Source organism: Myxine glutinosa, chromosome 5 (genome assembly GCF_964187855.1).
Source record: "Myxine glutinosa chromosome 5, kmMyxGlut1.1, whole genome shotgun sequence".
Taxonomy (NCBI): Eukaryota; Metazoa; Chordata; class Myxini; order Myxiniformes; family Myxinidae; genus Myxine; species Myxine glutinosa.
Genome location: NC_136265.1, coordinates 181,587,198 through 181,614,899, shown reverse-complemented (window position 1 = coordinate 181,614,899; position 27,702 = coordinate 181,587,198). Strand labels below are relative to the sequence as shown.

At 46.5% G+C, this 27,702-nt stretch overlaps 1 protein-coding gene across 3 annotated transcripts in view; it reads left to right on the top strand.

Annotated features, from left to right (window-relative positions):
• LOC137412400 (purine nucleoside phosphorylase-like) overlaps nucleotides 1–27,702 on the top strand; it is a 61,276-nt gene that overhangs the window by 7,036 nt on the left and 26,538 nt on the right. For all 3 annotated transcript variants that reach the window (XM_068097686.2, XM_068097687.2, XM_068097688.2), the window contains exon 2: nucleotides 26,351–26,514. In XM_068097686.2, the coding sequence (XP_067953787.2) occupies nucleotides 26,351–26,514 (164 nt within the window). The remainder of the gene's footprint in view (nucleotides 1–26,350; nucleotides 26,515–27,702) is intronic.

Here is a 27,702-nt window from a genome sequence, read left to right as displayed (position 1 = left end):
ACCATAACGAGACAGAACGGATAGGAGTTTCTCACCTGGCATGAACGGTGGAACGTTGGATATTGTTATCTTGGTAGCTGGTGTATCCATAGGGGATACCGTAATATAATGACCCCCTTTTATGGTTAGACCGGTACTAACGACGTCCTGAACGAGCTTTTCTTCCGACACGAAGACAACAAATTTCTGGTTCATTCGTGATTCCGCTCGAACATTACCGTCTCCTATGATGGATCCCACGGCAAGGATAATGTCCTCAGTAGGAGCTCCTTCAGGCGGAACACATGCGAATGCATGCTTACACGTTAAATTTTCGAACGCCTCGTAACGAGAGCGTGTATTTGCCATGCCAGCGAATTTACCCCCCCCGCCCCTCCCCCCCCCCCCCCCCACTTGTCCGAACCGGACAAGAAGGTATCAAACCTAAATAATCGAACTAAAGTAAATAATAAACGTGCATTATAAGCACAAAAATGGCTTACAAAGCGCCGTCAAAGCCAGTAGGCTGCACCCAAAATGGGCCCGTTCTCAATCCTCTCTCTCTCGAAGACAAAGGTGTAGAACAGATGAAAACAAAATGCCAAAGCGCACAGGATGGAAAAGGAGAGGGAGGGGGGGGGGGGGCAGGAGAGGAGGAAAACTCACAACCGACTCACGACAACACAGAGCAGTTGCTCACAGCCGCCATGACGCCACGCCCAACATAAACGGCCTGCAGGGGGCGAGAGAGACAGAGAGAGAGAGAGAGAGAGAGAGAGACAGACTGACTTTTTAGACTTTTTATTACAAAGATATAAAAATACAAGCCAGTCGGTGAAGATACTATTCAATAGAGGCACAATAATCAAAAATACAGAAAAGAAAAAGAGATAATGACAGGAAATCAAAACAGTACAATGAACTAGAAAAGTAAAACAACAACAGAAAAACCGACCACACACTGATTCAATCCAAACAAACCTACAAATATATCATTAATTCATTCTCCTGCACCATGCAGATCCCATCAAAACACCAGATGTTCATAAACTCATCAATACATTTCTTTCTTTCAGAAACACAAAATTCAAGTTTGGGTCTTGCAGATATCAAGGCATTAAAAAAGAACAAGACATCACATTGCCCAATCGGCTTTCCTTTCAGTTTTTCCTTCCTCGATAAATAAATTGCCATTTTCGCCGTGGCCACTAAAAACAAAAACAACATATGTACATGTTCTTTCATATCATTGAAACCAAAAATAAATGATCGCAGAGAAAAAGTGATTCTCATTTTTCCAGCCATGTAGTTCAGCCATTGAAATAAAGGCACAAGCCTTACACAATCAACGTACGCATGGAACACATCCTCTGTGTAAACACAGAACGGGCAACACGTAGATGTGGGCGCGAAATGACTCACTAATTTATTAGACGGAATGATCCAGTGTATCATTCGCCACTGGAGATCACCTGTCCTTTTGCTTACCAGCTTACTGTATATTGATTCCCATGCAGGCTCAGATGGGAGTCCTTCCGGCATTAGCCCTTTCCACCTGGCCACTCCATTTAACAGTGAGTTCCCAAGCAGAACTGCAGTGCATAACCGATACAGGTCTTTACTACTGCATTTCTGAAAAATGTTTTGTCCCTCACTAATTGGGGGCAAGTCTCCGTGACTAGGCTGTACCAACAAACCAGGAAAATGCCAGTCATTGGATGTCACCAAAACTTCCTGGGTCCATCTTAGTCCAAGTTGGAAGCTTTTCTTTACTATTTCCTTTAGGACTCTTCCGATTATTCTGTTTGACCATATTCCAGTCATATCAGCTATCTCTTGCACCGACTTCCACCCCCAACCAGAATCATGGCGGAGGTCCAACACTTTGATTATGCCCGCTGTAATAAAGTGTTGATAAAAGTCTCGGCTTCTTGGAATTGCAGGAAAAAGCGGGTTGTAAAAAAGGGGTTCTTCCACAAACATGCTTGTAGCATAGGTTTCTTGCTGGCGACTAGTCGAAAGGCTTTGCCAGGCATTCAGAAGGCTCTGATAGAATGATGGTAGATGAGATGTGTCGACATGTTGGAGTTGGACTAAGAAAAGTTCAAGGCCGTATCCGAGCCCGCTTGCTTTTCGCAGCACATGATAGGCCAGAAGTCGGCTTGGCAGTCGTTCCTTGTACAGCAACTGCTGTATGGTACACAGCCGAAAAGCCATGATACGACTTTTTATGTCGATCAGTCCCTGGCCACCTTCAGACAAGGGGCTACATATGACATTTGGTAGTAACCAATGGTGACCACTCCAAAAAAAATCCACGAGTAGCCTCTGCACTGCCTTTAGTAGTGCCTCTGGCGGCTGAAGGCAGATAAACCTATGCCACAGGGAAGAAGCCACCAAATTATTAACCACTAGAACCCTGCCTTTGTAGGAAAGGTGGGGCAGAGCTCGTTTCCACAGTCCCAGTCTTTTTTTGACATGCTCAACAATCCCGTCCCAATTTTTGAGGACGTAATGTGGAGATCCCAGGAAAACCCCAAGGTATTTGACTCCGTCTTCCACCCATTTTAACTTTGTTGGTAGATGCACAGGTGGTACCAGCACTCTTCCAGGTGGAATGTTCTTGAGACAGGGAATCCACAAGGCCTTACTCTTGTCCCAGTTACACTTCAAAGAAGAAGCGAGGCAAAAAAGATTTAAACATTCAACAAGTGCTGGGATATCACTCTCCTTCTTAACAACCACACAGACATCTGCATAAGCCGATACAACTACTGAAGGACTCCTAGGGGATACAGTCACTCCTGAAATATTTTTCCTAAATAAAATTAGGAGTGATTCCATTACCAAGGAAAATAATAACCCAGAAACCGGGCATCCTTGTCTCACCCCTCTTTGAACCTGTACCGGAGTTCGTTATTTATTTTAAATAAACTAAATATATTGTTGTACAACAAAGTCACGTAGGCCCTAAAATTGACACCAAAGCCACATGCTTCTAGCACACGATACAAAAAAACATGATCCACACTATCAAAAGCCCTTTCCAAATCAAGGAATATTATCCCAAAATCTTTTTCCAAGCAATCACATTCCATTAAATCTCTAATCAAAAAAATATTATCATAAATAGATCTGTTTGGGATGCAGTAATTCTGATCATGGTGGACTCGATCACCGATTACCGTCTTCAACCGACTGGCCAACACTTTTGACAATATTTTGTAGTCCATACATAACGACACCGGCCGCCAATTCTTTATCTGTCGTAGATCCCCAGTCTTTGGAATCAGCGACACCACTGCTCTTCTGAAGCTTAGTGGGAGTTCTCCAAGCACCAAGGATGATTCCAGGACATTCAATAATTCAGGGCCCAAAAGGTCCCAAAAAGCCAAGAAAAATTCTGCCGGTAGGCCGTCAATCCCAGGAGCTTTCCCCGAGTCCATTTCACTTAGGGCCTGCGTTAGCTCAGGCAAAGTAATTGTTGAATCCAGGCCCAGGCCCTGAGGCTCAGTTAGGGATGAAAGGTGAGAAGTTAGAAATTCCATGGTGTGCACAGAGGGAGCTGCAGATGGAGGAAATGTTGAGTTGGATCTTGGAGACGGCGTGAAGCTGGAAGGTGTGAAAACATTTTGCTACCTCGGAGACATGCTGAATGGAGAAGGTGGATCAGACTCGGCAACGGTTGCTCGAGTGAGATGTGCATGGAAGAAGTTTCGGGAACTGGATGGCGTGCTGATGATGAGGGGAGTGTCGTTGAAGCTGAAGGGAAAGGTGTATGCTGCATGTGTGAGAAGTGTTATGATTTATGGGAGCGAGACATGGGTAATGAACGTAGAGCAGCAACGAAGGTTGGAAAGGGTGGAAATGCGAATGGTTCGGTGGATGTGTGGAGTATCGTTGAGAGAGAGGAAGACAAATGATGAATTGCGAAAGATGATGGGAATAGAGCCTGTGATTGATGCTGTGAAGAGGAACAGGTTGAGATGGTTTGGTCATGTGTTGAGGAAGGATGAAAGTGACTGGTTGAGAAGAGTGATGGAAATGAATGTAGAAGGAAGCAGAGGATGGGGAAGACCGAAAAAGACTTGGCTAAAGATGGTGGAAGAAGAAATGCGGGCAAGGGGGTTAACAAGGAGAGATGCAGAAAATAGGGCAAAATGGAGAAGATTGTCATGGGGACCGCAAGGCTAACCCCCGCTCTAGCAGGGAAAATGGCCTTTAAAATGCATGTTGTTGTTGTTGTTGCTCACAAACATTTTGTTTTGCAGAAACTTTTGAAAAAAACTCTCTAATGCACAACCTTACATCTCCAGGGTTGGCAACCATGTTTCCCCTAAAGTCTTGTACAGAGAAAAGGGTTTTGGGTGACTTATTTACAAAATCCATTTGGAAGAAAGATTTACTCAGGGTGTCTGATACCTTTAAATTGTTTATTCTTAATCTGATTAACAGGCCTGCTGCTTTCTCCTGAATCAGCTCTCCCAGTTGAGCCTTCTTTTCAACCAATAACCTGTGGTCTCTTCTGTTATTATCTTTAGCCAGTTTACAATCTAACGGTATAATATCAGCTTCTAAACAAGCCATTGTTATATTTTTTTTACGTCAGTTTCATTTGAAACAAACTGCTGACAAAACACTAATCTGAGCTTTTGTGTTATCCCACCATAATGCTAAAGAAGAGAAAGAGGGCTTTTTTGAAAGTTGGATGACCCAAAAAGCACGGAAGGCGTCTTTAAACAAAGCATCTTCGAGAAGACTGGTATTAAATTTCCAGTATGCACTTTTGCGTAAGGGTTGAGGGAAAAAGAGGCCCATGGTAACTAAATGATGATCAGAAAACAAAGATGGAAAATGATTTGGAGAGAAAACCGCATTCCTGAACTGTGAGTTTATGTACCAACGGTCAAGTCTAGCGAAGGTCATTCTCCCATTGGCACATCGTCCCCAAGTATACTCAGATTTGTTGGGGTAATGCAGTCTCCATTCATCTAGCACACCCACTGCCGAAAAATAATTTAACAAATCAGTACTACCTTCGGGATGAGGTTCTGCTGTATTTCGGTCTATACTGGGTTTAAAGGTGCAATTAAAGTCACCCCCATGCAAATACAATTATTGAGATCTATCGACTGCATGTGTCGAATTAAAGATGAAAAGAAAGCTCTTCGTTCCACACTCTCACTTGGTGCATAAACGTTGAATAGTGTAAACCGAAAATTATTAATGACCAGTTCCAATGAAATAAACCGGCCTTTAATCACCTCCTGGAAGAGGCATGACTCAGGTACTAGGCCTGGTCTGAGTAAAAAGGCTACACCAGCAGAAGAAGAAGACATGTTACTAAAAAAACATTGTCCTTTAAAGAGGCGACACCAGTCGTACTCCACATTTTGAATTATATGGGTTTCCTGGAGTAAGAGTACATCAATTTTCTTGCGCTCAAATAAACTTTTCACCTGAACCTGGCGGTTTTGGCTTGCACCTCCGCCGTTCATATTTAAGGTTCCAAAGGTGATTTTTTTTTCATGGATTATCAAAAGGCGTGAGCGGTTGTTGGGAAATCTCGCTCCCTGCTTTTGGAACAGCCTTTCTAAGCCGATGAAACAGCGACCTTGTTAAATGAAATTCATCCGGCCTCCTAATTATGTCCTTTGCAGCCTGGATGAATGAAATTAAATCAGGAAAATGATCTTTTACAATCACATTTCGCTGTCGGTAGGTGTCATTCAGAAAAGAAATAAGTTGAGGGGCTATGGATGACTGATACGATGAAGATTGAGACAACTCAGTCATCTCAACTTCATCCTCCGATTCTGACAAATCAGAAACAGCTCCGCCCGGGTCACATATATCAGTCTGCACAGTCCCCATTTTGATTCCAGCCAAGTCCGAAGATTTGCTGGAATGTTCTATGGGAGAGTCATCTTCACTCTGGTACCCGGGACATTCAGCAGGAGCTGAAATCTCGGCTTCACCCTCCTGTAGGGAGATGTTCACTGGCTCAGTTGACGAACCAGTGTCATGATTTAGATCTTGCATTGGTAAAGAGGAGCTTGGGGCTGAGACATTCCCAATCCGCTCTGTCTCAGCAGGTAGTGAAGGTGGCGGCTCACTAATGAGCTCACCATCATCTTTAGTCTCACCATCTACTTTTTCTCCCAAGTTTTCGGTGCTGCCCAATAATGTTTCAGAATTAATTAATTCAGGTTCCTTATCCCTGGTGTCAATACAGCTTGTGGACACCTGAGAAAGACGTTCCAGGGCGTCTGCACCCACACTCTCTTTATCCAACACTACCTTTTTCAAAGTAATGTTGGAGTTACAAGCACCAGGTGCTCTTCGTTTTTTTGTCACCACAATGGGATTTTCTTCCATCTCCTCACTGCACGTAGCATCTGCCACAACAGGTGGGTTATCTGGGATTATTTCATTATTTACCGAATCAGCGGTGTTGTCGTTTTCACTAACACGAACAGGAGTATTATCCCTAGTCCTCGAGTGCAAGGGAGCAGCGGTAGGAACCGTTCGGGTATTTCGGTTTACCTTGTTTCGTATGTTAGAGACCGGGGTGTTATCTCTTTTACAATCGGCGTCACTATGACCTGCTTCACCGCACCTTACGCACGATACCTTCGGACAAAACCTTTTCACATGGCCAAAAGCTCCGCAATGAAAACATGTTAATGAGGCCGATGACGCATACATCTGGTACTCATGGTTGTTCACCTTTACCTTGAACGTGATGTTTTACCCCGTGTCATCGCCTCGATCCGGAAGCACCATATACACCTGCCGTCTGAAGCTCATCACGTGTTTAACACGTTCATCCTGAGACCGGAGCGGAATCATTGTGATTTTCGACACAGCTGTTCCGTATCGGGACAAAACGGACATCAGCTGGTTGCAGGTTATAAATGGGGGTACGTTAGATATGACGACCCTCATCGACAGAGTGTCCATAGGCGATGCCAAGACAAAGAGACCTGTCTCTGTGGTTAATCCCGCACTAACAACATCGTGAACGAATTTTTCATCGGACACAAATACAACAACTTTTTGATTCATTCTCGACGCTGCTCGTACATTCTCACAACCGATTATTTTCCCCACCGACAAAACAATGTCCTCGGTGGAAGTTCCTTCGGGTGGAACACACACAAATGCATGCTTCCTTGTTAAGTTGTCGAACGCCTCTAACCGAGAGCATGCATTCGCCATCCCAGCGAATTAACACCCCCCACTTGTCCGAACCGTACAAGTAGGTACCAAACCGAAATAAATCGAACTAGAATAAATAATAAACGTGCATTATAAGCACAAAAAGGCTTACAAAGCGTCGTCGAAGCCGGTAGGCCGCACCCAAAATGGGTCCGCTCTCAAACCTCTCTCTCTCGAAGACAAAGGTGTAGAAAGGATGAAAACAAAATGCCAAAGTACACAGGATGGAAAGGAGAGGGAGAAGGGAGGGGGGGGGGGGGGGTAGGGGAAGGCAGGAGAGGAGGAAATCTCACAAATAACTCACGACAACACAGAGCAGTTGCTCACAGCCGCCATTACGCCATGCCCAACACAAACGGCCTGCAGGGGGCGAGAGAGAGAGAGAGAGAGACTGACTGTTTCTTCCTTTTATTACAAAAGTGAAAAGGATCAGTTATGTACAGTCACAAAGAAAGAAACACAATAATTAAAATGGTCTCAAGGAGAAATGATTAACAAATCATCATCATCAACTTTGCATATGACATCATTAAAAACCCACTTTTCTTGAAAAACAATTAAATTCTTGTTTATTTAAAAAAAACCGTACTCTAGCTTTAATCTTGCACTTACAAGAGCCTTAAAGGTGAGCAGTACATCATATGAAGAACCAGAAACGTTTCCCATTTTTTTCTTCCTGGACTTGGAAATTGCAAACTTGGCCTGACCAATTAGAAAGTTCATTAAAACCACATTCCTAAGGGAAGACGGTCCTAAAACACCATAAATAAAAACATTGTAATTGAAGAGAGAACCGAGTTTCACAAAGCGTTCCTGGAGAAAGGTAAAAAGAGGTTGCAATCGTTCACATTCAAGGTATATATGCGGTAAAGTTTCAACGGATGCACAGAAAGGGCACAGATTAGAATTAGCAGTAGAAAACCGGTTCAGTAAAACATTATAAGGTAAAATCCAGTGTACAAGCTTCCATTGAATATCTCCAACATACTTTGGAGTAGGCAAGAGATAAAAACTTCGCCAATTGGGACAGTTGGGGGGCATTGGGGGTAAAAAAATCCCACCATCGAAGCCTCGGGTGCTCAGAAAATGTTTTTGCACATAAAATTTTAACGTACGCGTTGTACAAAGTTTTCTTTGGAAAGGAAGGAAGGGATAATGCAGTATCATCAGGGCTGTTCAGGCCAGGGGACAGATTAAGTGGCGGGCTGAAGACCAGGAGTTTAGGGAAGTCACCTGTTGTTTCCTCGGGGGAAGGTCCAAGTTCCTCGCAGGTACTACGATACGTTGTGGATATCCCTTGAAGGAACCGAGAGATGATCCTGACAGATTTTATTCCCGTTTTTTGTGCCACAGCAGCAGCACGCAACCACAGCTCCCAGACTCTGTCATGAGGTATTTTACTCGCAGCAGCTTGGCATCAACAAAACGTTGAACGAGTCCCCTATTATTTAAACTGTTTTCCAGGAAGGGGTTGTAGCATAGGGGTTCATTCAAAACAACATTTCCATGTTGTATGTTGCCATTTCACGGGAAAAGGACAGGGCTTGCCAGGCGTTCATCACCCCTTGGTAAAAGGTGGGCAGCAAGGATAAATCGATTTGACGAGGGTTCATCAAGAAAAGTTCTCGGCAGTAGCCCAGCTTGCATGTAAGCTGCAATATGCAGTTAGCCAGAGGCCTCCAGAGTAGGGCTTCATCTCCATATATAAGTTGGCGAACGATATGAAGCCGGAAGACCATAATCCGGCTGCGGATATCAATGAGACCTTGGCCACCTTCAGTGAGTGATAAGTATGCCACGGCGGGTTGGAGCCAGTGTTTCCCACTCCAGACAAGCGTTACGCCTGAGGACCCCGTCGGAGGTCCCCCGTCGGTGAAGTGATGAGTTGATAAAGTGGAAGACGCAAGGCGGCCATCTTGGATTGTGACGTGGCGACCCAATTTGCAATAGCGTTCTCCCTTATGCGTAGATACACCCACACACCAGATTAGAAGTTGGTACTTCGCTTATTTTTCAAGATATTCATCTCACAAGGTTCAGACATACATGGCGGCGGCCATCTTGGACTTTGACGTGGCGGCCCAATTTTCAATAGCGTTCTTCCTTATGCCTAGATACACCCACACACCAGATTAGAAGTTGGTACTTCGCTTATTTTTCAAGATATTCAGCTCACAAGGTTCAGACATACATGGCATCAGACATACATGGCGGCGGCCATCTTGGATTTTGACGTGGGTTGCACCCACACACCAAATTCGAATGCGGTCCTTCGCTTACGCATGCATGCACGGACGGATGGACGGACACACGGACGGAGGGGAAAACCATAGTCACCCTTTCGCTCCGCGGTGCAACGGGGGACAAAAAAAATCGACAATGCTCTTTTGGAGTGTGATAAGAAGGCTCCCGGGCGGTTGTAGGCATATCATCTTATGCCATAGCATAGAGGCGACAAGATTGTTAATAACAAGTTCTTCCGCGGTAAGAAAGTTGAGAAAGAAGTCCTTTCCAACGGGCTAGTTTTGCCAATACCTTGTCCGGTAATCCGACCCAGTTCTGCTGCTCAAAGGTGTTGTCTCCTCGGAAAATACCGAGGTATTTGATGCCATTTTTCTGCCAGTTCACTCCTCCTGGCAGGACAATTGGTGCGCAATATCCAGGTCCTATCCAAAGGGCTTCACTCTTCTTCCAGTTCACCTGGCCTGAACAAGCCTGACAATATGTCTCTAATGCCTGAGCCACCGCAGTGACATCAGCATTATTTTTTATATAAATACAAACATCATCTGCATAAGCAGAGACTTTTAGCGGTGTGGTAAGAATTGATCCAGTGAAGCCAGAAATGTGCGTACGTAATTGGAGCAAAAGAGGTTTGATGGCAAGAGAGTATAAAAGTCCAGATAGCGGGCAACCTTGCCGTACTCCCCGTTGCACAGCAATGGGGCTACACAATACTTGATTAATTTTAAGAACTCTGGATATATTACAATACAAAAGCTTAACATACGAGATAAAAATAGGCCCAAAACCAAAATTCTCCAAAACTCTAAAAAGGTACATGTGGTCAATACAATCAAAGGCTTTTCCTTGGTCAATGAAAAACAGACCAACATTCTTGTTAAAATTGTTACAAAACCGAATGGTATCACGGATAAGAAAGACATTATTAAAAATAGTACGTCCAGGGATACAAAAGGATTGATGTTCTCCTATTAGTACATTCATAAAAGGTTTCATTCAATTAGACAAGGCTTTGGCTAAAATTTTATAATCCGTACATAAAACAGAAATAGGACGCCAGTTCTCTATAAGTTGTGTCCGCTTTCTTAGGAATTAAAGTGGTGACTGCTCTCCGGCAACTCCATGGCAGTTGTCCGTCCTCTAAACATTCATTCAATACCTGCAGTAGGTGAGGTCCAATGGCGTCCCAAAAACACTGGAAAAATTCGCTAGTCAGCCCATCCAGTCCAGGGGCTTTATCGGGTTCCAAGGCCTTCAAGGCAGCGGTGAGCTCAGCTAAACTAAGAGGATCCTCCAACTGCTGCTTCTGATCCTCCGCCAATGTTGGAAAGTTAGAAATAAGTTCAGATGCCTCCTGGTTAATGTCATGCCGCATAAACCGTTGTTTAAAATGTTTCCGGGCACATTCCCTGATTCTGCCATCTTCATAAAGAAGTTCCCCATCATGCAGCAAGCGTGTAATCACTGACGAAGAGGCCCCCCTTTTAAGGCTGAAGAAGAATTTGGTTGGAGCATCAAAGTCGTGAATGTACCTCATCTTCAGGTGCAATAAAGCATTTTGTGCTCGCCTTTCAGATATGGAATTCAGTAAGGCCGTTTTTCCATGAATTTGCTGCCTCATTTCCTTGTAGCTCACACTTGCAGTTCCCTGGATCTGTTCCTGTAATTCCAGGATTTCATCTTCAAGTAAGGTTGTGGGTTTTTTTTCGTCTTGGACACCATACACACGATATTGTTGGCAGAACAGTCTGATGTGCGTTTTGGCATTATCCCACCATTGTCTGAGGTTTGGGAAATTCCCTTGGGAGGCAACCAGGATATTCCAAATTTCTGGAAAAAAGTCCTCAAAAGGTACTATCATCAAGTAAATTATTATTAAATTTCCAAAAAGCACTCTTGTGTTTCGGGCAGGGGGCAGAAATGTTGAGAAATGTTGCGCTGTGGTCCGAGAATCCTGATGGGCAAACTTGGGATGACAGCACAAGGCGTTCAAGTGGAGGATTAACATAAAACTTGTCCAAGCGAGCAAGTACAATATTATTCTGAATGTATCGACACCATGTGTATTGCCTCATTGATGGGTGCTGTGCCCGCCATATATCTGTGAAATTCATTTGTTTTAAAAATTGGGTGAGGGGTGTTGTGGAGGCAGGATGGGGCTCTGCACTGTTCCTGTCTCGTTGGGGCTGGAGGGTGCAATTAAAATCTCCACCAATACAAACATGATTGTCTTGGTCTTTTAGGGCATTTTGGCTGTCGAGGGAAGTTAGGTGTGTCCCAAGGTTATTTTAAAAATCTCGCCGAGCTACAGGCGTACTTGGGGCATAGATATTAAAAATCGTATAAAATTTTCCACAGTAGTGGAATTTTAGGGATGCTAGAGATCCCTTTTGTATTTCGTTAAATTTAAGCAATGAAGGCGAAAAGGAAGGGCTAATAATTATTGCTATACCGCCTTTACGGGAGTCACTGTTACTAAAAAAGGAAAGGCCAGGGAAGAGCCGACACCACTCTGCGACACAGCAGTCGTTGGCATGGGTCTCTTGTAAAAGGGCAATGTCAACTTTCTTCTGTAATAAAAAATCCCTTACTTGAACTTTACGGACAGAGCTACATCCTCGTTAATATTCAAGCTACAAATCGAAAAACTCATTACAAACACAAGGAGGAGTGACAACCACTCAATTTTTTGATAGCAGTTCATTCTTAGCTTTTTGTATACACTTCTTTAACCGGTGACGTTGGGAGGAATTAAAATTAAAAGCATGGGGCCGTTTTACCATCAATTAGCGGAATGTATAAAATCAGGTAGCTCCAGAAAAAAGGTTCCGATAACAACATTCCTTTTTTGGAGTGTGCCCTTAAGAAACCTTTTTATCTCAGAGGGAGGGATTGGAGGGTTTCCTTCTTCCTTAAGGCCGCCACATTCACTAACAGAGTCATCTACAGTCACGTGAAAAAGTAAGTACACCCCATGTAAAGTTTTGACTTTTTCAACATATTTCAACAGACAGCTATTTGATCTTCATTTCAACAATATTGATAGATAAAGGTGATATAATATAACAAATATAATGAAACATTTACATTTTGTAGTCCATTGTATAATTTAAATAAACATAAAGGCAAATTTAGCATGTGGAAAAAGTAAGTACACCCCTACATTTATCACGACTTCAAATACCTAAAATTAGAATCAGGTGCACCAGCTCAGGTGCAAATGATTAGAACATCGTTGGAGAGGATCTTGGAGGAACCTGTCTTATTTAAACCTCAGACATTTAGTTTGGTTTGCTCTTTGTTGTTGAAGTGTGTGGCATCACCATGCCCAGATCAAAAAAGCTCTCTGATGCCTTCAGAAAGAAGGTTATGGATGCCTACGAGTCTGGGAAGGGATTTAAAAAGATCTCCAAACAATTTGAAATCAATCATTCGACTGTCTGGAAGATCATGTACAAGTGGAGAAGATTCCAAACAACTGCCAACTTGTTCAGGCCAGGCTGCCCCAGCAAGTTCAGCCCGAGAGCAGACCACAAGATGCTGAAAGAAGTCTCTAAGAACCCCAGAATGTCATCGCGGGACCTACAGGTAGCTCTTGCCACTGTTGATGTCAAAGTGCACGAGTCTACCATTAGAAAGAGGCTGCACAAATTTGATCTACATGGGAGGTGTGCCAGGAGGAAACCTTTGCTGTCCAGAAAGAACATCAGGGCAAGACTAAAGTTTGCCAATGAACACCTCGGCAAAGACCAGCACTTCTGGAACAATGTGCTCTGGACAGATGAGTCAAAGGTAGAGCTATTTGGCCACAAGAACCGGATACCAACTGTAAAGCATGGTGGTAGAAATATTATGGTTTGGGGCAGCTTTGCTGCATCAGGGCCTGGGCAGCTCACCATCATAGAATCCACTATTAATTCTTCATTGTACCAGAGGGTGCTTGGGGATAATGTGAGGCCATCTGTCGGAAAGTTGAAGCTCAACCGAAGGTGGACCTTGCAACATGACAATGACCCTAAACATACCAGTAAATCCAACAAGGAATGGCTGAAAAGAAAGAAATGGAGGGTTCTGGAATGGCCAAGTCAAAGCCCGGATCTAAATCCCATCGAGATGTTGTGGGGGGGATTTGAAACGAGCTGTGCATGCAAGAAACCCCTCAAACGTCACACAGCTGAAAGAATTCTGCATGGAGGAGTGGGCAAAAATTTCTCCCAGTCGATGTCAGAGACTGGTGGACAGTTATAAGAAACGCCTACTTGAGGTTGTTTCTGCCAAAGGGAGCAATACCACCTATTAGAGCCAAGGGTGTACTTACTTTTTCCACATGCGAAATTTGCATTTATGTTTATTTAAATTATACAATGGACTACAAAATGTAAATGTTTCATGATATTTGCTATATTATATCACCTTTATCTATCAATATTGTTGAAATGAACATCAAATAGCTGTATGTTGAAATATGTTGAAAAAGTCAAAACTTTACATGGGGTGTACTTACTTTTTCACATGACTGTATATCAGATGGCTCAGATGATGTGTCATACTGGTTTTCATCATTTACTTCCTCACCGTCATCACATCCCTCCACGTTTTCGGATGGGGCATAGTCCATAGAGGGAGGGGATGGGGAGGAAGAGAAATGAGCCATCTTCAGGGGAGGGGGGGGGGGGGGGGTACTAATTTTTGCGGTTCAACCATATCAGTTTCTAGGTCAGTAGACAAGGGCGATAATTCATCCACATCTATGTCCTCCAATACAGAGAAACGATTTTCTGTGACGAGGGACAAATCTGGGGCAGGGGGGGAGGGGCTGTCGGTTTTCAGTTGTGGGTTTTTTAAAGAGATGACCGTTTTCATCTGTTGTTTGCAAATGTCTTTTTCCTTTTGGGCAGACTAATTGAAACTCGTCCTGGTTAGTGGGGGGAGATTGCAGGGGATTGGGGGGAGGGGAGGGGAGGGAGGACGTAATCATCGGGGGAGGATTTCCATCGGCTACCACGGAGAGAGAGATAGGATCAGTTGTAGCAGGAAACAAGCTGTGATTTCACGATGTCGCCTGGGGGGTGAGGTCTATTGTTGACAAGAGATGGCTGCAATTAGTTCCAGCAGTAGAGGGGGGGGGGGCGTTTCAAGGGGAGGGGACGGGGGTATGGCGGGGATGCTTGGATCGGTGGTAGGAAGGCTTGGGTCGGTGGTAGAAAGACTTGGATCAGTGATAGGAACGTTTGGGTCGGTGATGGGAAGGCTTGGGTCGGTGGTGGGAGGGCTTGGGTCGGTGGTGGGAGGGCTTGGGTCGGTGGTGGGAAGGCTTGGGTCGGTGGTGGGAGGGCTTGGGTCGGTGGTAGGAAGACTTGGGTCGGTGGCGGGAAGGCTTGGGTCGGTGGTGGGAAGGCTTGGGTCGGTGGTGGGAAGGCTTGGGTCGGTGGCGGGAAGGCTTGGTTCGGTGGTGGGAAGGCTTGGTTCGGTGGTGGGAAGGCTTGGGTCGGTGGTGGAAGGGTTTGGATCGGTGGTGGGAAGGTGGGGGCTTGCTTATTCCCGGTTCGGAGGGGAGGTTGTACTTGTGGAGAATTCTCTTTTCAGGGACAGTCATGCTTAACATGCCCCAATTGTCCGCAACCAAAACATTTTAAAAACGTTGATGGACACGTAAGCTGTATATTCATTCTGTTGATGCTTTAATTTTACTATAAGGTTTAAATCCTTCTGGGAATCTTTTAAAATCATAAACACTTTCCGCCGGAATGAGACCATGTGTCTTAAATCGTTGTTCCGTGACCCGAAGGGAATCATGGAGATTCGAGACACGATGGTACCATATCGGGATAACTCTTTAATTAATACATCGTCGGATACAAATGGGGGGCAATTGGATATCACGACTTTTATTGCTGGGCTATCTAGTGGGGAAACCACAACAAATAAACCTGGATCGATTGTCAAACCCTGTTCGACAATTTGTGGGACACAATCCGCGTCGGACAAAAAAAATAACGATCCGCTTGTTCATCCGCGAAGCAGCAACAACCTTGTCGATCCCGACAACACGACCGGTCGCGAGGACAACGTCCTCGACACTAACCTCACGTTCCGGAGGTACACAAAAGAACCCGTGCTTACAGGTCAGGCTCTGAAAAGCCGTAAATCGAGATAGTGCAGCTGCCATGCTGGAACAGCTGCACTTACAACTCCTCCCCGACTCGGGGAGAGTGAATATATAATATAATCTTCCCTACCCGAACTCCGGGGATGGGAAGTAAACAGACCGCTCCGATTTCCCTAACTTCGGGAAAGGGAGGCAACAAAACAAACTGAAAGAAAGATAAACGAAAGGAAAAAGAGGTTTAAGATGAAAGAGCAAACACCGATTGGGCGACGCCCAAAAACGACGAACCCTTACCAGCAATCACCCTGTGCTCTCCGGCTAAGGAACAGAATTACAGGAACAGAGAGAGAGAGCTGATCAGGCAGTCAGGGCAAGAGAGAGAGAGCTGATCAGGCAGTAAGAGAAAGAGAGAGAGAGCTGATCAGGCAGTCAGGGCAAGAGAGAGAGAGAGCTGATCAGGCAGTCAGGGCAAGAGAGAGAGCTGATCAGGCAGTCAGGGCAAGAGAGCTAGCTGATATATATATATATATATATATGAATTTTTTTTTTTTTTTTTTGTATACTGAATCGAGGCTCGTGAAAGAGCTAACATTTACTTCACAAACAGATCAACCAGACAAACAAAATATATAAAAAGGGAGCGGAAAACAAGATGGGGAGAGAAGGGGAAGCACACAAACACAACATTTGAGAGCAGGGAGATGTGTGGAAGGGAGAGGGCTTGGGGGGAGGAGGCGTGGGAAGGGGGGGGGGGGGGGGAGGGAGAAGTATAAAACACAAGGACACCAAGGACTTCCAGGACAGAAGTTGGTATTTCAAAAAAGTGGAATTGGGGTGAAATTAGCGGGGGTAGAAAAGATCAAGGTTTTGGATGGGGGAAGATAAGAGATGGTGGTGAACAGCTGTTTTAAAGACCTGGAGGGTGGAGTGGGATTGAAGAGAGTGAGGGAGTTGGTTCCAGAGGCGGGAGAAAAGAGGAATGAAGGAGTGAAGGTGAGCAGAGAGTCTTGATTTTGGCAGTTTGACCATAAGAGGGTTGCAGGCAGATCTTGTGCGACCTGTAGGAATATTTGCGGGACAGAGCCCAGAGAGAGCTGGGGGGGCAAGGCCAGAGAGGAGTCGGTAGAAGACGGAAAGACCACCAACCTGCCTGCGGTGAGTGAGTGAGAGGCCCTTGGAGTTAGCTTCATCACGGGAGATTCCAATGATTCTGAACACTTTGGTTTCAACAGCGTGAAGACGAGCTAGGTATGAGGCAGGAGCACCAGCCCAGAGGGGAGAGCAGTATTCCATTGAGCTGCGGATGAAAGCCTTGTATGTGGTGAGGAGCTCAGGTGTGCCAAGGAAGGACTTTGCACGACGGAGGATGCCCAGTCGGCGACTGGCTTTGGAGGCCAGATTTGAAATGTGGTTTTCCCAGGAAAGATCATGGCAGATAGTGAGACCCAAAAGCTTGAACTTCTTCAAGAGGATTGTTGAGAAAGTAGATGGGAGGGTTTTCCAGACGATCTTTTCGGAGAGACAAAGTGAGAGTGTGAGATTTGTCAGGATTTAAAGACATGTTCTACTTGTTTGCCCAGTCTGCGATTTTGTCCAGCTCTGCAGAGAGTGAGGAGGCTGCAGACTGCCGATCTGAGGGATGAGGAATGGAGCGACAGAGAGTAGAGTCATCAGCAAAGAGATAGAGAGGATTTTCAAGAGAGTCAGAGAGATCATTGATGAAGACCAGAAAAAGCACAGGGCCTAGAACACTACCTTGGGGAACTCCAGCCTGAACAGGAAGAGGAGATGAGAGAAACCCATTCAGGGCCACACGTTGACTACGACTAGAGAGGAAGTCCGCCAGCCATGCGTGGAGATTTCCATGGATACCAAAGGAGGAGAGTTTGGTGAGCAGAGCGGGGTGTCAGACCGTATCGAAGGCATGTGATATGTCAAGGGAGACAGCTCTAATTTCCTGTTTGGCATTGAGGACCTCCATCCATTGTTGAGAAAGCAGAAGCAGCATGTCCAGAGGAGAGTGACCAGGTCTGAAACCAAATTGATGATCAGAGACATATCACTACCCACCAGACAAAACACAGCCCCCCCACCCCCCTGGAACCGTAGCTCCTGCAAGGTTCACTGCAGGCGCTACCATCCCAGTCTTAACGCTTACTGTCACACACTTAATTAACCTATGAAATAAATCAGGAGGGCTGTGGGAAGTGAGTCGGACTACTCACCGACACTTCCTTAATAAGCTAAACCCCTTAACAATCATGCAATCATGTATTTACAATGGTCTTCATTCCATCGCTCCTGTGGTGGGAGGAACAAACAACACACAATAATCTACCTTAACCACAAACCTTAGCCTTATTCAAAAATTCAAAACTTCCAAAACTCTATAACATTTGTACATACCCCGGTCTACAGACCGCATCCCCCAGTGGATCCCACAAGACACAACCTTACCTGCGGGGCCATCCCCAAAGCGCCCCTAAATTTCCACGGGCCCTGTCCACGTGTTACAGGTGAGTGACATGGCTCGGTGGATTTCGCCCACATTCATGCAACACAAACCCCTTATCCATTCATTCTCATTCCGAAACTCACCACTACACAAAAATCGTTTCAAAGCACTTATTTCACCCCCCCCCCCCCTGCAGGACCATGGCATTGATGTCATTCGTGTGTGTGCATTCCTCAACTAGGCAGCGGGGAGGTACCACACAAAAAGATGGTGGGGGAGCTTCAGGCTGTGGTACCCGCAGTCCCAAAAACAAGTCAGCCGACTTACAAGTTCATTTCCCCCCCCCCCCCCTCACCTCTTGGCCCCGTGACAGCCCATCAGCCCCTTTTCACCGTTACCTCGCCGGTGGGGGTCTCCACATACACCAGGCTCCTCCGTGGCCTCCTGCTTCCGCGCAGCTACACGGACCACCGGAGGACTCCCTCGCCCCACGGCGCCCAACCAGACCCTCCACCGGTGAGCTCCAATTTCCAGATACCACTGGCTGCCAGGGGTAATTGCCGGAGAGGAGGGCCACAGGCATCGCTCCTCAGAGCTTGATCCGTACCTGCGGACACACACACCTTCCCCACCCACAAGACCCCAAAACACACTTCCTCCCCCGCTGCCATTCAATTCTCAACACAACTCAGCACAATTCCAAAGATGGTGTAAAAGATGTTACAAGGCTTGCCATGGCCTGCTGCATGTGAAATCCCCCAGTTCACATTTTAACCAATGCACATTTTCAAAAGCACATTTCCAATAATCACCACTCATCCTCAGTTTCCACTCTCACGACCACATCAAAACACATAACCACAACAATAACACAAACGCCACCCACAAGACTCCGTGGCACACATTCCAATCCCCCTCACCGACCATGTCATCACTCTCACCCGCCTCCCAACTCCAAATTACATGTCCCCAATTTAACAGCAGGTCCTGAAGCCTGGCACAGTACACATCCAACACTCACCTCAAGTGTAGGTAATTACCGGTTGGTCAGGTCCAAAGTGCCATCCACCCACAAAATCCCAAAATTTACCATTTAGGCCTACCAAATTCTTCCAAATCTCTCTTTTGTCCCACTACACTGGCAGGTATGTGGGTCTGCATCCAACGGTGATCATCACTACACAACTACCTGTGGCCTCGACATCTCTGCACCTCTACCGTGCAAGGGTCATCGGGACAAGGTGAGCAGTCAAAACGCCAACATGGCCCATGAGTGTCCAGAAGGGTGCGACCCACCATCCATCCTTCGGCCCCCCCTGCGAGGAACACGGCTGCACCAGCCCCAACTGGCCAATGTGGTGAGCACCTGCTGCCAAAAACACACGACCACACGCACAACTTCGGCCCTGGGGGGCACAGTCGCATTGCGCGGCATCCCTACAGCCACGTCCCCTGCACCTCCACATCATCCCCCAGTCCGACCACAGAACTGCAGCCCCCCAGTGCTCACCCACACATGACCACACCAAGGTCCAGTCGACAGCCATGCTCCACCAGGAGACCCACCCAGAAGACATGGTCCACACACCTCGGACACGCACAGCACCATGTTGACCCTCAAGCTACACAACTACATCCCCATAACCCCGCGTCCCAAATATTGGCGCAGTCGCCCCCGCAACCAGTTGAAAGCTGTGTCCTGCTACCCTGTCAATTTTATCACAGCCTCCAACACTTTGGTCTAACACACCTGGATCAATAATGGCGTCACTGTACAGTGTCCACCATTTATCTTCCCCAAATTCACCCTTAAATTTGCATCTAACCCACAGATTACCCATGCCAAACATTTTCCACATTTCACTAATCTCAACCAAAGAAAGATGCTTTGCCATACACATGCCAGCCGAGCATGGCCCATATGCTCGGCTCGTCACACATCTCCCGATCCATCAACCCCATGGCTCTCTTCCCAACCCGAGAGTCCATAAATCATAATGGAGCATCTGTGGAAGGTCACCCTCACACCATCACGTTCCACAGATGCCCCAATGGTTGTCCGGCAGGCTATCTCCTTCCCTGTCCATTCGGTTCGACCCGCGTCCATAGACCAACACAGCATGTCAGGTCACCACATGCTGGCTGTCCCAGAGTCTCACGGAGAGGGTGTCAGGCCGCATGCCTGGGTGGTCACCACATCAGGCCCAAGTTGGCCGTCCACAGTGCCACCACCAAAGCGCGACCCACAACACCTCCCCCTAGTGGTTCTCAATATCTGCCATCCCAGGCTTGAGAAACCACCTTGGACCCCCTGGAGGTCTTAACCCCCACCAGGGTCCGGTGACCCTGCCGGCCCGAGCCACATGCCCGGACGGCGCCCCGACGGACAAGAGACGCAACACTCCACCAGACCCCCCCCCCCCCCCCCCACACCCCGTAGGGCCCAGGTCGTACCATGCCACCCATGGCTGGACCCCACGTCCAAATCTCGCCAGCACAGCCCACCAGCTGGCTAGCATCACCAAATTTTGAAAGGGGCAACTTTTGCCCGAGGCCATCACCATTGACCTCCCCATGTCCAAATCCCGCAGCCCGGGGACCAACTCCAACCAAGGCTGCTCCACATCAAATTCCCATTTTAATTTAGATTTTATTTTACCAATTTTTGCCCCAGGTGTCCAATCACCGCAGCTGCAGGTATCAACCTCTATCACAGGTTGTTCTGCCCCTCCCTGCAGCTGGTCCAAATTCCCTACGGGGACCAAATCTCCAGAGGCTCTATCTCCCGACTCCCCAAGGTCCAAATACAGCCCGGAGTCAACACACTCCCCCAACTGGTTCTGCAATTTCGGAGCCTCTGTTACCCAATCGGTATGCACGGTGAGGGTCCCCTTGGTCACCTCAACCACCTCCTCGGACCAACTCACCTCATCCCCCAAACTCCTTTGGGCCTGGTCAAACCCTACCTCTATGGGACGGTCCCAGGTCCCCAGCCGCTGTGTCACATCAAGTTCATCATCATCAATACCACAAATCATTTCTGGCTCCGACAGGCTTTTTTATCAATAAATACACGGTCCGGCTCCATTACACGGACCCCCCCTATTGTTATTCCCTCTTGCTCTGAACCACCGCCCTGGTACAGCAAGGATCCCATTCCATCCCCCGGTTGGGGTGTTGTGGCATCCACCCGGTCCCGGCAAACAACCAGGCCGGCAGGTGGGAAACATTCCCCATTACCTTTTAATTCTCCCTTCACCTCCTGGCACTCCACGCTCACCTGTGAGCACTCCACGTTTACCTGTGCGCATTCCACATTTACCTGTGGAGACGCCCCATTTACTTCCATTGCCATTCCCGGTGCAATTCCCAATTTGCCTTCCGCCCGTTCCGATTCGCATTCTGCCACCTTCGGCTTCACCTGTGCCCCGTCGGCACCATTCGTTCGTCCTTCCCTCAATCTACTCGAACATTCATCAATTATATTTCCCATTCGCTGATAATGGGCATCCAATTTGTTATTCAGTCGCTCACTCATTTGCTCATTCTGAGCCCTCATCGCCCAAAGCAATCGCTCCATCTGTTCGGTTATCGGGGCTGCACCGGGGAGCGGGATAAGTTGGTGCTCGGGACGGGGGAGGTTCCAAGACTCACCTCTAATTCCCCTATCTCCGACTCACTCCCTAAACTGACAGAAGCCTCGCTACGCACCTCCATTTCACTGACCTCCGACATCCGCTTTGAGGAAGGTCGTTTCCCGCACGCGTATTTATTTTAATTCCAAAAACAAAATTTAAATTTGTCGAAGACGCGATGTCGCGCTCCGTATGTCCAATCGACTATACAAATTTCTCCGCCTCGACTACAAAAAATTTTGTTTCCCAATTCTCCACACTCTGACACCAATTTATTTTAGGGTTCAATTCCACTACTGACTACCAAATGTCGCGCGACCGTATTGGATTAATATCAGGCGGTCAGGGATGCCGATCGCGAAGCCCTTAACCCCCGAGGCGAAAACTCAATGGCGGATTCCAGAACCAAAAAGGGACACGAAGCGCGCGGGATGGAGGGGAGCGGCGAGAGCCCTGCAGCCTTACCTATCAAATCAATCACCCGGAAACTGCGTTCAGGAATATATATATATATATAAATAATACAAGGGTTTATTCAAATAAAAGCAAGGACAGGAAAATGTGACGATAAACCTAAGTCCTAATTTGGGATCCCACACACACAGATATCAAATACAAGATGAGGGAATATGAATACGAAAGAAAATAATTGTCTCGTCATGTAAAGTGTAACCGCGGAGCTCGGGCTTATCTGGTCTTTGTCGTCCTGTTCTTGGCTGCCGTCCAACACGGCTCCATTCGGCCCCGATGTACCCATACGACCTCGCTCCATAGCGCCGATCGCACACCACGAGGTCCCTCGCTCCAATATCCAAAGCACCGAGCACCGCCCCCAGCACCACGAAAACAAGCACCGCGCGTCCAACGCAGGCCAGCGGCTCCACACGAGGTCGATCTCCACATGAAGCACAAAAAGACAGGAACAAAGAGAACGCAGGTGCGACTGCACGCTACCAGCCAAGCAAAAGGACGTCCAAGCGAAACAAAGGAACGTGTCAGAAGCAGCGAACTCCACTCGAGCTAGGCAGACGAAGAAAACCGAGCGCCGCTAGAGACTGCCAGGGCCAGGAATCTCACTTGGCCAACTCACTCACTCTCGTCCTTCCAACTCGCTTCTCAAAACCCAACTCGTGCTGTGCAACTCACTCACTCGAACCAAAGTCCTCGTCTCTGCGAACTCAACTCTCCTCAATGGCGTTCGGCGCTCGCTAATATCACCTTCTTTGTGACGTCGGCCTTGGCGCGCTGCCAACCAATCAGTCTCCCCCACTGACCCGCCGGCTCGCCCAGGTGCACGTCCACTGCGTCACTCCCACTCCCTGCTCTTGGTGTCATAGCGCGTGCTATTCGAGGTGGATAGACCTGTCGGAGGTGTAAATGGTGGCGGCCATGCGGCGGTGTCCTGGCCTGGTTTCTTCCTAAGTCATGGCAGGGGGGAGGGGGCGTTATTTAGTGTTGCACTAAGGACTCGTCGGAATGTATATGTGGTGTGCAGTGCCAAAAGGGACAAAGGTTTGGCTAACCAGGTGAGGACACACAGGGGCGCTACTCTTTAATCCCTACACTACTTAACACACAAACCTCCTGGTAGGTTCACAAGTATACTCCTTACCGACAAAACGCCTACACATGAACTTATTACAGGTAGTTTTCCTCACCGCGAAGCATATTACCTACTCAGCTCTATCTGCTCTACATATCACTACCCACCAGACATAACTATATATATATATATATATATATATATATATATCTCAGTAGACCTATGCAGTACAACGGAGATATTCCGATCTTGTATCGTGGACTCATGTTGTGCTACAGGGTCAGTCGAAGACTAGTGGCTTTGCGCACATATTCTGTGTGCACTTCCTCCAAAATTCCCAAATCGAATGACCTTTAATGACATGAGAGTAAATATAATGACTTGTAAGGGCATTAAAACCAGAGTTCACAAATATAATGACTTTTAATGATGCGCAGGAACTGAGAGTAAACCCTCATATATTGTGGGGGTTACGTTCCTGGAAAGTGCTGTGATAGTCAAAACCGCAATAGTGGATACCATGGGGCTATGCAAAAAGGTGTGTTAGGTTCATGGACTTCGAGAAAATAGAGGAAAGTCGGCGACAGCCAGAAATAAACATACCACCATTGAAATAAACAATTAAAAATATATAAAGCATGTCAACACTGAAATAAACATGCAAATAAATAAAGAAACACACAAGAAAGAGTTTTACCTTTTAAATTTATTCCAGAGGTGATGTTTTACAAAACAGTGAGGTGGGTAAGGGTAAACATATTAAGTACTCGTACTCTGCCGTAAATAGAAACCACAAGACTTAGCTTGGGATGATGATGATGGCTGATGGATCATCGGGAGCACGACAAAGCTGCCTGCTGCACTGTCGCTTAGAAGAAGGGCAACACGATAGTTCGCCACCTTGATCGCTGGAGCACATTTTTCCTCCTTGGAAAGGAAAGTATGAAATGGTATCCTCTTCCAGAAAAATCAACCTCTCTGCAGCGTTAAAAATCTGCTCTGACGTAAATCCCTTTGCCTAGATTAGTTTGATGAGCTGCGGTGGGTAGTTTTGCACAGCATCATGGTCTGCCATGGTTGAACTCAAGCCTTCAGCCCCGGCTGCCTCGTAGAAACGTTGGGAAATCTGCAATGATTTCTCCCGTATCACTGGCCCACTCAAAGAGGTAAAACTGCGCAATGGTTTCTCCCGGGAATGATTTCTCCCGTATCACTGGCCCACTCAAAGGGGTAAAACTGCGCAATGGTTTCTCCCGTATCACTGGCCCACTCAAAGGGGTAAAACTGCGCAATGGTTTCTCCCGTATCACTGGCTCACTCAAAGGGGTAAAACTGCGCAATGGTTTCTCCCGGGAATGATTTCTCCCGTATCACTGGCCCACTCAAAGGGGTAAAACTGCGCAATGGTTTCTCCCGGGAATGATTTCTCCCGTATCACTGGCCCACTCAAAGGGGTAAAACTGCGCAATGGTTTCTCCCGTATCACTGGCCCACTCAAAGGGGTAAAACTGCGCAATGGTTTCTCCCGTATCACTGGCTCACTCAAAGGGGTAAAACTGTGCAATGGCTTCTCCTGGGAATGATTTCTCCCGTATCACTGGCCGACTCAAAGGCACTTTTTCTGTGGTTGGTCCTGATCCAAACATTAAGCGCTTTTTCCATCCTTTCAATTGGAGTATCAGATAAATGGAATGAGACTTTTGCGCTTTTCTGGCGGAAACACTTGCACGAATTGATCCTGTAATGGCGGTCGACAGATGCCGACCTGTAATGGCGGTCGACAGATGCCGACTCTTTGACCACTTGACAACCTATCAAACAATTCTCATAACCTTTCTCTGCCTTTTGGCACAACAAATTTTGACAATCGTTTTACATTTGGGCACCTTTATTAATTGTCTAATAGATCTTGTAGATCTAGTAGATCTAGTATTACGAGGTCTCTGCATGTCATTTCCTGATCGAAGACGATTCATTATTAAACTAACCTTTGTTCCATATGCTGGTCTGATTATTACAATTAACGGTGTGCGAGAAACAAGAAAAAGCTAATAATGGGAGGTAATCATACACACGGACGCAAACAATGACATCTCAACTCAAACATCGGGATTGGCCGAAATGAAATACCACGATAATGAAATCGGAACACAATAGGTTTCCCATCATTGGTCGAAACCCGCGATATTTGAGGCTTTACTATATGATTTAATTAGTCTGTGAGAGTAGCTAATGTTTCCAAGCCAATCATATTTCAATAGGCCGAACCAAAATGGCGGCTGAATAACTCAGCGATGTGACAGTGTGCTGACCAAGATGGCAGACCATTTTGGCAAGGCTTTTTTGAGTTTTGTGTGATGAGCACCCCATTAATCATTTTCAAAAAAGGGTGTTTTAACACACCCAGTTTTCATTCATGTCCTCCCCTGGAGGTCGATAAGCATGCATGCAAAGTTTGGGGTTGATAGGTTTCATGGTTTTTTTTTTTTGGTTTTTTTTGTATACTGAATCGAGGCTCGTGAAAGAGCTGACATTTACTTCACAAACAAATGGTTTTGGAGTTATGGAGGAGACAGACGCACCGTGCTCAAGCACACACAGACATGCACCGTGCTCAAGCACACACAGACATGCACCGTGCTCAAGCACACACACACACACACACACACACACACACACACACACACACACACACACACACACACACACACACACACACACACACACACACACACACACACACACACACACACACACCGCACTCAAGCACACACATGCAGACACAGACACACAGATACACACATCCTTTTATTAATTATTATTTTTATTATTAGAGATAAATTTAATTCTGATTCGTCAAATTGATCATTGCCACCTTTAAAAAGCGTAATGTTGTATAAGGTTGCCATCTCACTCCATCATTGGTAGCTCCATCTTAAAGAAGCTGTTGGGTTTTTGGTGGGAAGACCATCTTCGAATCAATGGCTTATAAATTCAGCCAATCAAGCCGCTTGATTTATCTCAGGACAGATACACCCAGCATGACCATGGTCCACCCAGACCCATTCATGTATATGAAGGACCTCGTCGTGCATGACGCAGGCATTGTATGTGATTACGTGGAACACCTGCCAAGGTACACACGGATGTCATGTCTGTTTCAGTGTGTTTGACGCATGTGTGGCGGCGACCAATTGGCTGGAACAGAGAGGAGGACGAGTGGAAATCGCGATCATCTGCGGCTCAGGTCTTGGAGGTCTTGGTGAAATGGTGACGGATGGACAAACCTTCCCTTTCACCTCCATCCCAAACTTTCCCCAGCCCACCGGTATTTTCATTTGATCTTCACCCATAGTTTACAGTTGTGGTTGTTGGTGTTCTACACCTTCCTCATTATCTTACTATAATTCACCAAATGTCCGTCTGTCTGTTTGAAGGTACAGTAAAAACTGCTGAACCGATCGCAAATATATTTTGGGTGTGTAATCCTGGGACCCCTGGGAGTAAAATAGGCTATTTAGTTTTCCCAATTTCAACTTTGGTCTCCAGCATTCTCAGGTTTGGACTCCCGCATAACATTCGCGTTCGCATAACGTTCATTGTGACGAAGTTCTCATTGTGACGATGTATGTGTTCACGGTAGTGTTTGACGTGACTGTGAACGTAATTTCGTAATGTTTTTCGTTTCGTAATCCTTTAATGAACGTTTAATGTTTAATGAACGTTCAATGCCCTTCGATGTCCAGGGCAGCATGCACGCTACACTGGATGGGCCAGCGTGTATCTTGCCCTTCGCCGTCAGGCTCGGGTAAACCGCTGAGCCCCGTCCGTGATGGGGACTGGGGCTTGAGACACAGACAGTGTCCCACGAACGAGGAATTCCCAGTAAGCGCGAGTCATCAGCTCGTGTTGATTAAGTCCCTGCCCTTTGTACACACCGCCCGTCGCCGCACAAACATCACAATGAAACACAATCACAATTCACATATTCGTGCAATTTGAATAAATACGAATAAATAAATTCGAATTCGAATATTCGAATAATAATTCGAATATTTTCGTCACAATGAAAACATCGTCACAAACGGGTACTGGAGACAATGTGATAAACGTCACAAACGGGTACAATATTGGAGAGGCCATTGCCAAAACGATTTGTTTTCTCTGGTACGTGTTTCTGGGCGGGTACCGTTTCAGATAAACCGGTAAAATGCCTCCCAAACGGAAAGCCTCATTAACGAAAACGTCCAAGGAAGCTGTTGCAAGAAAGAAGGCTCGCCTAGACGAGGACTATTGGAGGCAGGAACAAGTACGTGACACAGCTGCACATCAGTCTCGGAGGCAGTCCGAGGAATACAGATCTGGTGAACAAGGACGTGCCTTTTCATTTCGGCTTCCCAATTGAAGCCCCGCCCATAGGGCGGGTACCGTTGCTAGTTGGGGTAACAAGGACAGATGTGCATGAATCCAAGGGTCTTTTACTAGATCGTATAATACAGAGTGCTGCATGAAGCGT